At 45.0% G+C, this 13,805-nt stretch overlaps 1 protein-coding gene across 1 annotated transcript in view; it reads left to right on the top strand.

Moving 5' to 3' along the window:
• Positions 1–13,805, top strand: part of LOC105720743 (ephrin-B3) — a 128,512-nt gene that overhangs the window by 14,599 nt on the left and 100,108 nt on the right. Inside the window, exons 5-7 of the mRNA XM_064378359.1 lie at positions 769–948; positions 6,927–6,988; positions 10,038–10,208. Of these exons, the coding sequence (XP_064234429.1) occupies positions 769–948; positions 6,927–6,988; positions 10,038–10,208 (413 nt within the window). The remainder of the gene's footprint in view (positions 1–768; positions 949–6,926; positions 6,989–10,037; positions 10,209–13,805) is intronic.

The raw sequence follows: 13,805 nt of genomic DNA, 5'->3' as shown, positions 1-13,805 counted from the left end.
AGAGTTCCCTTCCTTGGGGCTCTCTCACTTACCCATGGTCCTGGAGGGGAGAGTGATTGAAGGTTTGGGCAACCACACTTCAGTTGGATAGATCTTTTCCTGATTATCTTATGTTCTCATACCCCGCGGCAGAGATAGAGGTTCTAAATCCTCGTTAGTGGGGTGTCTGTTTGGCCATCATTTTTTTTTTCCTGAGATGGACTCTCACTCTGTCACCCAGGCTGGAGTACAGTGGTGCAATCTCAGTTCACTGCAGCCTCTGTCTCTCAGGTTCAAGCAGTTCTCCTGCCTCAGCCTCCCAAGTAGCTGGGATTACAGGCATGCACCACCTCACCTGGCTAATTTTTCGTATTTTTAGTAGAGACGGGGTTTCACCATGTTGGCCAGGCTGGTCTCAAACTCCTGACCTCAGGTGATCCACCCACCTCAGCCTCCCAAAGTGCTGGGATTACAGGCATGAGCCACCACACCCAGCCTGACCATCATCTTTAACTCCCATTTATTCCTAACGCCTTGAGGGACTGACTTTGATTTTTAGCGCAGTTCCCTGAAGACAGTAGGATATCCTAGGGAAAAACAGCAAGGTCTCCCAGGCCACTATGGAGTACAGGGCCTTTATGGCTAACGGAGCAGGGTGTGGGTACCACCAGAAAAGATGATCATTTTGAGTTTCAGTCAATTTATGAATTTAATAGGGACTACTTGTATCAGGGGGCTGGGTTGGGGGTGGGATTTGGTTGTGGATTCTCCACTCCTTTGTACCTGTAGGTTTTGCCTGCACGATGTCCAGCAAAGCTGAGAAGAAGCGGCGATCAAGTGGCCGAGGAAGCTTCCGGGCAAACCAGTCAGGGCGGGCCGAACAGGCTGCTGTGGCCACACAGGAGCAGGGGAACGCCCTGGCTGTCAGTGAGCCGGAGCCCCAGGCTGAGCTCTCCAAGGAGGAGCCTGGTGGGTACTTGCTGGGGCAGAGGATGTTTAGCAATGAAGGGTGGGGAAAGTCAGAGGGGCATGGAGGCATTTTAGGGCTGGGGAGCAGGCTCTGCTGCTTCTGGGCAGGAAACAGGGGCTGAGTGACGCCCCCAGCCATGGAGGTTCAGCAGCCCTGCCACTGGGTCCGTTTTTTGTGTGTCTTCCTCCTGGTCAGCCTCGTACTTGTTCTTTCTGTCTTAAAATTTCCCACAATGTACCAGGAGTTCACCAGGCAGTCCTTTCTTTAGCCTCTTCCTCCTTATTTTGAGTGTTCCTGGTTGCTCTCACCCCACTGAAGAGGGTTTGATCTCTTCCTTTTTCCCATTTTCACCCTGGGTGGCAAAACAAATAATGTTTTTCTCCCATTAAGCCCATCACCATGGAGACTCAGCCTGTTTTGCCACCCTTTGAATCCTAAGCCCGGCTGATGCTTTCTACCATCTGTTTAAGGCTCTTGTATCTCCGCCCTCATTTTGGCAGGGACTTGGTAGACTGCGGAGGTTCAGGTTCAGGACGACAGGAAAGAAGTTTAGATTGAGTTGAAAGAGGCTACCTCTTGTGGCTTTGACCTGAGGGATTCCTTTCCTGTGGGTGAGCTGGAGTCAGTAAGGTTGGAAGGTTTTTGGTAGCTGTTGCTATCGCTGGGCTCCCCCTGAGAGCACTGGCCAGTGTAGACAGGACTGTGAGCTAAGTGTAGACCTCCTTCTTTACCTGGAACTCCTTTACACTGATAGTAGCTTGTCATGATGGAAAGAAATAGAATCCCCTTCTAATATTAAAGGTTGAGAGATTAAGTGTGGGCATGGGAGAAAAGTCCCTGGGACTTAAGAACTTGCCCTAGGTTTCAGGATCTTAGAAATGTACAAAATTTATCCTTCTGAGTTCTGAAGTGCTCAGGTGAAGGCAGTTAAAATGGGACTGCTGGGTACTTGGAGGAGTAGGGGAAGATGGGAGGGAAGGCAGTGAGGTTCGGTTTGGAGAATCCTCTGGGGACGGAAGGGAAGGAGCTTTAAAATGAATGCGTTGGCCTTTGAACAGTGAGGATTTCTGCCTCTCCCAGCTCTAAGCTTTCTTTCTTTCTTTTCTTCTTTTTTTTTTTTTTTTTTTGGTGATAAAGTCTTGCTTTGTCACCCAGCCTGGAGTGCAGTGGCATACAGGATCTCAGCTCACTGCAACCTCTGCCTCCTGGGCACAAGTGATGCTCGTGCCTCAGCCTCCCAAGTAGCTGGGATTACAGGCATGCATCATCATGCCTGGCTAATTTATTTATTTATTTTGTGACAGAATCTTGCTCAGTTGCCCAGGCTGGAGTTAGTAGTGTGATATCAGTTCACTGCAACCTCCACCTCCTGGGTTCAAGCAATTCTCCTGCCTCAGCCTCCTGAGTAGCTGAGATTATCGGCTTCCACCGCCATGCCTGGCCTAATTTTGTTTTTTTAGTAGAGGTGGGGTTTCTCCACATTGGCTAGGCTGGCTGGTCTTGAACTCCCAGACTCAAGCAATCTGCCTGCCCTGGCCTCCCAAAGTGCTGGGATTACCAGGCATGAGCTACACCCAGCTGTAAGCTTTCTTATTGTTTGATATGGAGCCTTTGATCTGCCCCTTAACACAGGCCTAGAGGTTCAGAGAGGACTTGGGCCTCCAAGGCAACCCTGAAACTAACAGTATTAATCCCTGTAATCCTTGCAGTTAGGAGGGACTGAGACCTGTCCCACTGGATCTAGCAGGGGGCCTAAGTTACTTCTTGGTGAAAGATGGTGGGTTTGAGAGCAAACACCCTTTTGAGGTCTGTATCAATATCATTTCCTTCCTCAAGTTCTCTTTAATTCCCATTAAAAGAAGACAAAGAAGAATCATAGTCAGATTCACGATCCCTTATTTGTAATTTTCTCTCTCTCTCTTTTTTTTTTTTAGACAGAGTTTTGCTCTTTTTGCCCAGGCTAGAGTGCAATGGTGTGATCTTGGATCACTGCAACCTCTGCCTCCCAGGTTCAAGTAATTCTCCAGCCTCAGCCTCTCGAATAGCTGGGATTATAGGCACACGCCACCATGGCTGGCTAATTTTTTTTTTTTTTTTTTGAGACAGAGTCTTGCTCTGTCACCCAACCTGGAGTGCAATAGCGAGATCTCAGCTTACTGCAACCTCCGCCTCCTGGGCTCAAGCGATTCGCCTGCCTCAGCCTCCCCAGCAGCTGGGATTACAGGCACCCGCCATCATGCCCAGCTAATTTTTGTATTTTTAGTAGAGATGGGGTTTTATTATGTTGGCCAGGCTGGTCTCAAACTCCTGACTTCATGATCTGCCCACCTCAGCCTCCCAAAGTGCTGGGATTACAGGCATGAACCACTGCGCCCGGCCTTCTTTTTGAGACAGAGTCTCACTCAAATGATCCTCCCACCTCAGCCTCCAGGGTAGCTGGGACTAGAGGTTCACACTAACATGCCTGGCTAATTTATGTATTTTTTTGTACACATGGGGTTTTGTTATATTGCCCAGGCTGGTCTGGAACTCCTGGGCTGAAGTGATCCACCTGCCTCAGCCTCTCAAAGTGCTGGGATCACAGGTGTGAGCCACTGCGCCTGGCCTGTAATTTTCAAAACCTCCAATAACTGAAAGGTTTTTTTCCCCCTAAGTTTGGCATCTAAACTTATTTGGGGGTAAAACCTAACCTAAACTGACATGAAAGTATTTATAGTCTTTTTAAAACCACTTTAGTATAAATATTCATATGTTTTACTGCAGAAGTACTCATAATAGGAAAAGTCTGAGTAAGTGCTGTTTTGGAGCCCACTAGGAGGTAGTGGTCGGGGATTACATACCACACTATATTACAGTTCTAAGTTCCGAAATATACCTGACTCCAAGGGTTTTGGATGAGGGATTGTAGAGCTATATTACAGGCAAAACAGAAGAAGTGTAGAAAACAATATAATAACACTCATGTACCTACCACCTAATGTGAGAATAAATCATGACAGTAACAAGTAAATCTCTCTTTTTTTTTGAGACAGAGTCTAGCTCTGTCACCAGGCTGCAGTGCAGTGGCTTGATCTCGGCTCACTGCAACCTCCTTCTCCCTGATTCAAGCGATTCTCCTGCTTCAGCCTCTCGAGTAGCTGGGATTACAGGCACGTGCCACCACGCCCAGCTAACTTTTTTTTTTGTTTTTTTAGTAGAGATGGGGTTTCATCACGTTGGCCAAGATGGTCTCAATCTCCTGACCTTTTGATCTGCCCATCTTGGGCTCCCAAAGTGCTGGGATTACACGGGTGAACCACTGTGCCTAGCCGTGAATCCATCTTTTTGCCCCTCTCCAAATCCCCTTTTCCAGCAGTCACCACTATCCTGAGTTGTTGTTTATCATTCTCAAGCTTGGCATTTTTTTTTTACTGCATGTGTCCATGAACATTATATATCATTATCCTAGAGGCATGGCATATTGTAGACTTTATATCAATTGTATTATGAAAGACAAAACCAGTTTACTCTTGACATTGTGTCAGTCTCCTTCCCCTGGCCTAGTTCTTTTTTTATTTTATTTTATTTTTTTCTTGTTCTGTCGCCCAGGCTGGAGTGCAGTGGCCCAATCTCATTTCACTGCAACCTCTGTCTCCTGGGTTCAAGTCATTCTTGTGCTTCAGCCTCCAGAGTAGCTGGGATTACAGGCGTGCACCACCACACCCGGCTAATTTTTGCATTTTTAGAAGAGATGGGGTTTCACCATGTTGCCCAGGCTGGTCTCAAACTCCTGTCCTCAAGTGATCCACCTGCCTTGGCCTTGAGAAGTGCTGGGGTTACAGGCATGAGCCACCACACCTGGCCTCCCCTGGCCTAGTTCTTGTCTGGAATCTGAATGCCAGCAGTTTTCCCAAGGGAGTTGGATCATCTCACCTACCACTAAGCTCCGGAATCGCCTATTCCATCTTTTCCTGCCTTCCTGCCTTGGCCTCTGTGCCTCATTCCCCTGTTAGTTTTCCTTTCTGGAAGTCAGAGTGGAGTGTCCTGTTCCCTAAAGGCTTTTGGTTATATCTCATTTGTTCCTTCCTCCTTTCAGCCCCTTGGGGATGGGAAACCCACCAGTTTTACCCCAATCTCCTGTGTGACCAGTCGTTCAGGAGGCAGAGAAACAGAGCCCCCTGGGTTTTATGGGAGTCCGGAGTGGACGTGCAGAATTGAGTGCCCAGCAGGCCAGTGGTTTGGAGAAGGGCTGATTCCCGTGGGCCTCAACTTCTCCATGTGGGAAGAGGAGTGGGGGAAGATGGAGGGCCAGAAGCTGCATGCCTGGAATAACCTTAGTACTAACCGCCTTCATTCCCTCACCCCTACCCTAGTCAGCTTTTTTTTTTCTTTTTTGAGACAGAATCTTGCTCTGTCGCCCAGGCTGGAGTGCAGTGGTGCGATCTTGGCTCACTGCAACCTCACTTGAACCCGTCTCCTGGGTTCAAGCAATTCTCCTGCTTCAGCTTCCCAAGTAACTGGGATTACAGGCATGTACCACCATGCCAAGCTAATCTTTTGTGTTTTTAGTAGAGACAGGGTCTCACCATGTTGGCCAGGCTGGTCTTGAACTCCTGACCTCAGGTAATCCACCTGCCTTGGTCTCCCAAAGTGCTGGGATTATAGACATGAGCCACCACGCCCAGCCCCAGTCAGCTTTTTACATTAAGTTGAGAGATTATTCACTGACTATAAAATTCACCCTTTTAAAGTCTACAATTCAGTGGTTTTTGGTATATTCGCAAAGCTGTGCAGTGTTCCCACTATCTAATTTTAGAACATTTTTATCCCGCCAAAAGAAAGCCATTTGAAGCACCTTGAGAAATTGGCACCAGGTGACTCCTATATCTTTACTTCTAAGTTGCATCAGAGCCTCGTCTTTTAGCAGTCACTCCTGGTTCCCCCTTCCCCCCAGGTCCCAGGAACCGCTCATCTACTTTCCGTCTTTATAGATTTGCCTATGCTGGACGTTTCATCTAAGCGAAATCAGACCATGTGTAGTCTCTTGTGACTGGTTTCTTCCACTTGGCATTGTGTTTTCAAGGTTCATCCGTATTGCAGCATGAAGCATACCACCATGCCTTCTGATGGCTGAATAATATCCCACTGCATGTATACATCACATTTTGTTTATCCATTCTTCTGTTAGAGGACACTGGGCTGTTGCCACCTTTTCCCTGTTGTGAATAATGCTGCTGCGAACACTGGAATGTAAATATCCCTTTGAGTCCTTGCTTTCAGGTCTCATGAATGTCTGTCTAGAAGTGGAATTGCTCAGTGGCTCATGCCTGTAATCTCAGCACTTTGGGAGGTCGAGGCAGGCAGATCACGAGGTCAGGAGATGGAGACTATCCTGGCCAACACGGTGAAACCTCATCTCTACTAAAAATATAAAAAATTAGCCAGACGTGGTGGCATGCACCTGTAGTCCCAGCTACTGCAGAGGCTGAGTCAGGAGAATCACTTGAACCCGGGAGGCAGAGGTTGCAGTGAGCCGAGATCGCGCCATTGCACAACCTGGGTGACAGAGCGAGACTCCATCCCCCGAAAAAAAAAAAAAACAAGTGAAATTGCTGCATCATTGGGTGACTACATTTAACTTTTTTTTTCTTTTCTTTTTTTCTTGAGACAGGGTCTCAGTCTGTTCCCTAGGCTTGAGGGCAGCGGCACTACCGTGGCTCACTGCAACCTCCACCTCCTGGGTAGTGATTCTCCTGCCTCAGCCTCCCGAGTAGCTGGGATTATAGGTGTGTACCACCATGCCCGGCTAATTTTGTATTTTTAGTAGAGATGGGGTTTCACCATGTTGGCCATGCTGCTGTCAAACTCCTGGCCTCATGTGATCCACCAGCCTCGGTCTCTCAAAGTGTTTGGGTTATAGGCTTGAGCCACCGTACCTGGCCGACTATGTTTAACTTTCCAAGGAATGCCTTCCTTTTTGTATCTTTATTCTTCCTAGAGCCACAGTTAGAGGGACCTCAAACACAGAGTGAAGAATCCGTGGAGCCTGCGGCAGATGTGGTAGGCTTGGGTCTTCCCTGTGGCAAATCTTCCTCCTCAATAACTGGTGAATCAAAGGGTCAGTTGTGGATGGTACATGAGGAATTCTCTCTTCTACCTGCTCTCTGCTGTTAGCCTACCACTCACCACAAATTCAGTTCACTGAGTGAAATACAAAGTCGTCTGTGCCTCTGCCAGGCGAGAGGAGGGCTTTAAGTAAGGAGCAGGTCTCTCTTGTCTTTTGTCTCCCCACCTTGGGTCAAACTGTGATGAGCTTCTTCATCATGTGGGTGAATACCTGAGCAAGTTGAACGAGCTGGGAAGATATTGTCCTAATTGGATACTAATTTCTTTTCTTTTCTTTTTTTTTTGAGATGGAGTCTCGCTCCGTCGCCCAGACTGGAGTGCAGTGACACAATCTTGGCTCACTGCAACCTCTGCCTCCCAGGTTCAAGCAATTATTCTGTCTCAGTCTCCTGAATAGCTGGGACTACAGGGCACGCCACCACACCTGCTAATTTTTGTATTATTAGTAGACATGGCATTTCACCATATTGGCCAGGCTAGTCTCAAACCCCTGACCTTGTGATTCGCCTGCCTCAGCCTCCCAAAGTGCTGGGATTACAGGTGGAAGCCACCATGCCCAGCCAATTGGATACTAATTTCTAAAACATTCTCTTTCCAACTTTCCTTCAGTTCTTTCCTTTGACTGAAGAATTTAGAGAAGCTGCTTCAGTCTCCTTGAGAAATGGCATTAAATGAACTCTGCTTCTTTATTTCCAAGTTGCATCAAAGCTTAGTCATGACCATAGATACCTGGGTGAGAAGAATAGAGTGATGACCTTGAAATTTTTCAAAAAGGGAGAGAAAAGTAATAACTATCGAAGAAAAAAATTAGAAGGAACAGAAAAGTAAAACAGAGAAAATAAAACTCATAGCGTTACTGCCCAAACACATTTAATATTAATATTTTGATATGTCTGGCTGGGCACAGTGGCTCAAGCCTGTAATCCCAGCACTTTGGGAGGTTGAGGTGGGTGGATCACCTGAGGTCAGGATTTGAGACCAGGCTTGCCAACATGGTGAAACTCCCCCCTACTAAAAGTACAAAAATTAGCAGAGTGTGGTGGCAGGAGCCTGTAATCCCAGCTACTTGGGAGGCTGAGGCAGGAGAATTGCTTGAACCTGGGAGGCGGAGGTTGAAGTAAGCTGAGATTGCAACACTGCACTTCAGCCTGGGCAATAAAAGCAAAACTCTGTCTCAAAAAATATACATATAATAATGATATTTTGATATATATTTTCTTTTTGGGCACAGGCTTGTAAGTTTGTTTTTGTATAATCCTAAGTACATAATGTTACAGTTTTGTATTATGCCTTTTCACAAAATATTTTAATTTTTTAATTATTATTATTATTTGAGACAGAGTCTTTGTCTGTCACCCAAGCTGGAGTGCAGTGGCACAGTCTTGGCTCACTGCAGTCTCCGCCTCCCAGGCTCAAGTGATTCTCATGGCTCGGCCTCCTGAGTAGCTGGGACTACAGGTTCCTGCCACCACACCTGGCTAATTTTTTTTTGGAGACAGGGTCTTACTTTGTTGCCCAGACTGGTCTTGAACTCCTGGGCTCAAGTGATCCTCCTGCCTCGGCCTCCCAAAGTGCTGAGGTTATGGGCATGAGCCACTGTGCCCAGGCACCCAGCTAATTTTTGTATTTTTAGTAGAGACAAGGTTTTGCCAGGTTGGCCAGGCTGGTCTTGAACTCTTGGCCACCTTGGCTTCCCAGAGTGCTGAGATTACAGGTGTGAGCCTTAATGCTCAGCTGTTATTCTTCACGTTATGTACTTTTTGTAAACTTTTTTTTAAGAGACAGGGTTTTTCTCTGTTGTCCAATTTGGAGTGCACTGAAACAATCATAGCTTACTGTAACCTTGAACTCTTGGGCTTAAGTGGTCTTTTTGCCTCAGCCTCCTGAGTAGCTAGGACTACAGGCATGTGCCACCATGCCTGGCTAATTTAAAAAAAATTTTTTTTGGTGGAGATTGTGGTTTCACTGTGTTGCCAAGGTTAGTCTTGAACTCCCAGACTCAAGCCATTCTCCTGCTTCAGCCTCCAAAAGAGCTCGGATTATAGATGTGAGCCACAGGGCCACCACTTTTTGCAAACACCATTTTTCAAGACCAGATGGTGTTCTATGTTCTATGCAGGTACCATAGTTAAACCATTCCTCTTGGACATTTTGCCATTTCTAATTTTTGCTCTCTTAATACTTTCGTGAATATGATAAGTAAAACTAACACTCTTGAAATACTTAATATTTCCTTAAAATGATTCCTGTATGTGGAGTTACTGAATCAAAGAATAAAGAACATTTCTATCACTTTTAATACATAACACTTTCCAAATGCATTGTACTTTTTGCCCTCATGCTAATAATACACCTTTTCCAGGCCTGGGTATTATCTGTTTAGCAAGAATTTTTTTAAAAAATGATAGGCAATGCCTTTATCTATCTATCTATCTATCTATCTATCTATCTATCTATCTATCTATCTATATCTATATATTTAAATAGCCACCATTTGCAATATATTTGCCTTCTAATCAATTTGTTCTTTGGTGTTTTTCTGTCTTTTCTCCTTCTCACTTTTTCCTAACTGCTGCACCAATTGACTTTGCCCAGTATCTTACATGTCTTTTGGACACCATGGTGAAGAAATTGCTCCTGTACCCTTCTCCCTTTTCCAGCTCATGGTCTCCCTGCTCCTAACTGCTTGATCTAGGCTACTATCCTACACATTCCCTTCATTCACTTTTACCTTTGAGATCCAGGGCTGACATTTTTAAAAACCGTAGCATAAAGATAATCTCTTGGGTTGGAAGGATAATATCCCAGTTTCCCTCTATGATCTGTTCTTCTTCTTTTTTTAACGGTTCAGTTTCTCCTCACCATTCTGAACCTGTCTGGCTTCTGTCATCTCCCATGTCCTCGCTTGTGATTGTGGATGGGAGGAATGACTCATCCCAACAGTTGTAGTTACTTTGGCCCTCTGTCTGCTCTCCTTCTATAGAAGCCCCTCTTCCTCTCCCGAGCTGTGCTCACGGGACTGGCGGATGCCGTGTGGACACAGGAGCACGATGCCATTCTGGAACACTTCGTCCAGGACCCTACAGAATCCATCCTCACCATCTTCATTGACCCTTGTTTTGGGCTGAAGCTAGAGCTGGGCATACCTGTACAGGTGCGTATCCTACATTCCCAGATCAGAGATGGTCCTACAGAAGCTGAGGAGTCTTAGTTCCTCCGTCATCTTGTCATTTCCTGTGCCCACAGCCTATTGAGCCCCACTGTGTCAGGCCCCCTACTTGGTGGCAAGGATAGGAAGAAGGAGGAGGCAAGAATGCTGTCATGGTCTAGTGGGGAAGACAGACATATAAGCCAATATTTACTATAGTTTGTGATAATGGGCAAAGCTTTATAGGAGCTTTATGGGAGCAACTAATGGATCCAGTGGAATTCTGGGAAGGCTTGATGGTGGAGATGCACTTTGAGCTGGGATGAAGGGTAAGTAGGATTTCATCAAGACTACGTAAGAGCTATTCAGCGAAGACCACTCTATGTACAAAGAAAAGAGGAGCAGTGGGAAATGATACTGAAAGGAGCTTGGGGTCAGCTTGTGAAGGACCTTGTATGTTATACTCAAGAATTTGGCCGCTATCCCAGAGAGCGCTGTTGAAGTCTTTTATAGTTTAGATAGATAACTATTTCAACAATGCAGAGAATACATTAGGCAAGGGTAAACCTAGGGTAGGGAGACAGTTAAAAGACAGATGGCTAGTAAAATGCTGGTAGAATCTGGGTGGTGGTTGTACAGGTCATTACTGCAAAATTCTTTGAACTTTTCTGTATATATCTTTGAACACTTTGAAAATAAAATGTTGGAAAAGTTAAAAGGCAGTTGCTTTGCTCTTATTGGCAGGATGTATACAAAAGTGGAAAGGATGAGGGTGATTGGCATGGCCCTGCGCAACAATGACACGGTTTGTGAAGCATTCCGTACTGAACGTGGGCAGAAGAGGCTTTGCCCCATGCACTGGCAGTAATCAGCCACCAAACAATGAAAAAAGATTTCATTCACAAAAAAAACTAAAATTTGCTAAATATATTTGAATATAACTTTTAATATGAAAGTAGGAATCATATGAAGGAAAACAACTTTGTTGCAGGCCATGAAAAATGATTTGAAGAAATGATGAGCCACAACTTGTTTCTGAGTAGGAATCTTAATGCTATAAAGATAATTTTGTAGAAAAAAGTATCATTTTAATGCAACTCTAGTCATACTGCCCAAATGTCACAGTTGATAAGTGTAAAGAATTTTAAAATATATCTAGAAAAATTCATGAAAAGAGCAAAGATGGCTGGGCGCAGTGGCTCACGCCTGTAATCCCAGCACTTTGGGAGGCTGAGGTGGGTGGATCATGAGGTCAAGAGATTGAGACCATCCTGGCCAACATGGTGAAACCCCGTCTCTACTAAAAATACAAAAATTAACCCCGCGTGGTGGCACGTGCCTATAGTCCAGCTACTCAGGAGGTTGAGGCAGGAGAATCACTTTAACCCAGGGGGCAGAGGTTGCAGTGAGCTGAGATCTCACCAGTGCACTCCATCCTAGCAACTCCATCTCAAAAAAAAGAAAGAAAGAAAGAAAGAAAGAAAGAAAGAAAGAAAGAAAGAAAGAAAATAGCAAAGATGATGATGAAGAAGGAAAGTAATAGGGAGACTCATAAATATGAAAATCATTAAACTACAGTAATTAAAACAGAGTTGTACGGCAGGAGTATATACATCATAAGCAACAGTAAAGAAACATTGAAAGCACAAATATGTACTCTATAGGTAACAGTACATAAATATAGGAAATATGAGGCTGGGTGCGGTGGCTCACACTGTAATCCCAGCACTTTGGGAGGCCGAGGTGGGCAGATCACCCAAGGTCAGGAGTTTGAGACCAGCCTGACCAACATGGAGAAACCCTGTCTCTACTAAAAATACAAAAATTAGCTGGGCATGGTAGTGGACACCTGTAATCCCAGCCACTTGGGAAGGTGAGGCAGGAGAATCGCTTGAACCCTGGAGGTGGAGGTTGCAGTGAGCTGAGATTGTGCCATTGCACTCCAGCCTGGGCAACAAGAGTAAAACTCTGTTTCAAAAAAAAAAAAAAAAGGAAATACAAAAAATAGAAAGTACAGAAACAGATATATAAGCATTTTCTATAAAAAATGGCATTTAAAAATCTGTGGGGTGGGATGGATTATTCAATGAATAGAATTGGGAAACATATGGAACATGAGGTTTTCAATTAAAAAAATCTATTTACCATGTTGAAATATATTCTTTTTTTTTTTTTTTTTTTTTTTTTTGAGAAGGAGTTTCACTCTTGTTGCCCAGGCTAGTGCAATGGTGTAATCTCGGCTCACCACAACCTCTGCCTCCTGGGTTGAAGTGATTCTCCTGCCTCAGCCTCCCAAGTAGCTGGGATTACAGGTGCATGCCACCACACCCAGCTAATTTTTGTATTATTAGTAGAGACGGGGTTTCACCGTGCTGGCCAGGCTGGTCTCAAACTCCTGACCTCAGATGATCCACCTGCCTTGGCCTCCCAAAGAGCTGGGATTACAGGTGTGAGCCATTGTGCCTGGCTGAAATATATTCTAAATAGATATCAGATTTAATTGTATTCTCCTGGGTGAAGATGGCCAATTGAGGCTGGGCGTGGTGGCTCGTGCCTGTAATCCCAGCACTTTGGGAGGTGAGGCAGGCTGATGGCTTGAGCTCAGAAGTTCGAGACCAGCCTGGGTAACATAGTGAAACCCCATTTCTACAAAAAAAAACAAAAAATAGCCAGGCATAGTGGTGCACGCCTATTGTCCCAGCTATTTTGGAGGCTGAGGTAGGAGGATCACTTGAGCCTGGGAGGTGGAGGTTGCTGTGAGGTGTGATCACTGCCCTCCAGCTGGAGTGACAGAGTGAGACCCTGTCTCAAAAAAAAAAAAAAATGGCCAATGGAAACTGTCTTAAAAAATTATTATCTTTGAATACCTGATAAAATAAACGAAAAGTAAAACCACCGAAAAATTAAAAAAAAAAACAACAAAAAAGCCCTGAGAGTAAACAAAGAAGTATAATTTAATTTAATGCACTTTAAAAATGGGTGACCAATGAAAAGCATATGCACTGAGTCAAAGAAATGTCCTCCCTCAGGCATGGTGCTCCCCCAGCTATATGGAATGAACTTGAAAGCGTATAATAAAATCTTAGTAGAGAGAAAGATAGGACTTTGCCTTTAGTCCCAGCAACTTTGGAGGCTGAAGCAGGTTTACTTGAGCCCAGGAGTTCAAATCTAGCCTGGGCAACAAAGCAAGACTTCCATCTCAAAAACAAAAACAAAAACAAAAACAAAACAAAACAATAAAAGACTAGGTGTTTTAACAGAGATTTTTCCTGCCTTAAATTAGCACTAACCACCTGTCCATTCCCTGAGGCAATTCTCTTAGGCCAAAGAAAAGTGAATAAAACATAAAACACCCAACCCTTTCACTTTGACTTCCAGGGGCAAAAATAAACTCATCTCTCACAGTGGGAGGTCAAGTCACCCACAGTACATTAGAGCAAAAAGAATGAGTTCACATGCTTGCTGCCCAAGCATGAGCAAAATGAAAAGAAATTGCACGGCAACTGCAAGCCTATTACATCAAAGAAAAAAGAGGAACAAAGCGTGCAAAAGAGGAAAACATAACTGAATGAATAGGAGGAGATTCCTCACAGCAGCACCATG

The sequence above is a fragment of the Aotus nancymaae genome, unplaced genomic scaffold (assembly GCF_030222135.1).
Source record: "Aotus nancymaae isolate 86718 unplaced genomic scaffold, 86718_ANA_hifiasm-v0.15.2.pri h1tg000018l, whole genome shotgun sequence".
NCBI lineage: Eukaryota > Metazoa > Chordata > Mammalia > Primates > Aotidae > Aotus > Aotus nancymaae.
The sequence above is the reverse complement of the archived record's forward strand: the minus strand, read 5'-3'. Positions and strand labels throughout refer to the sequence as shown.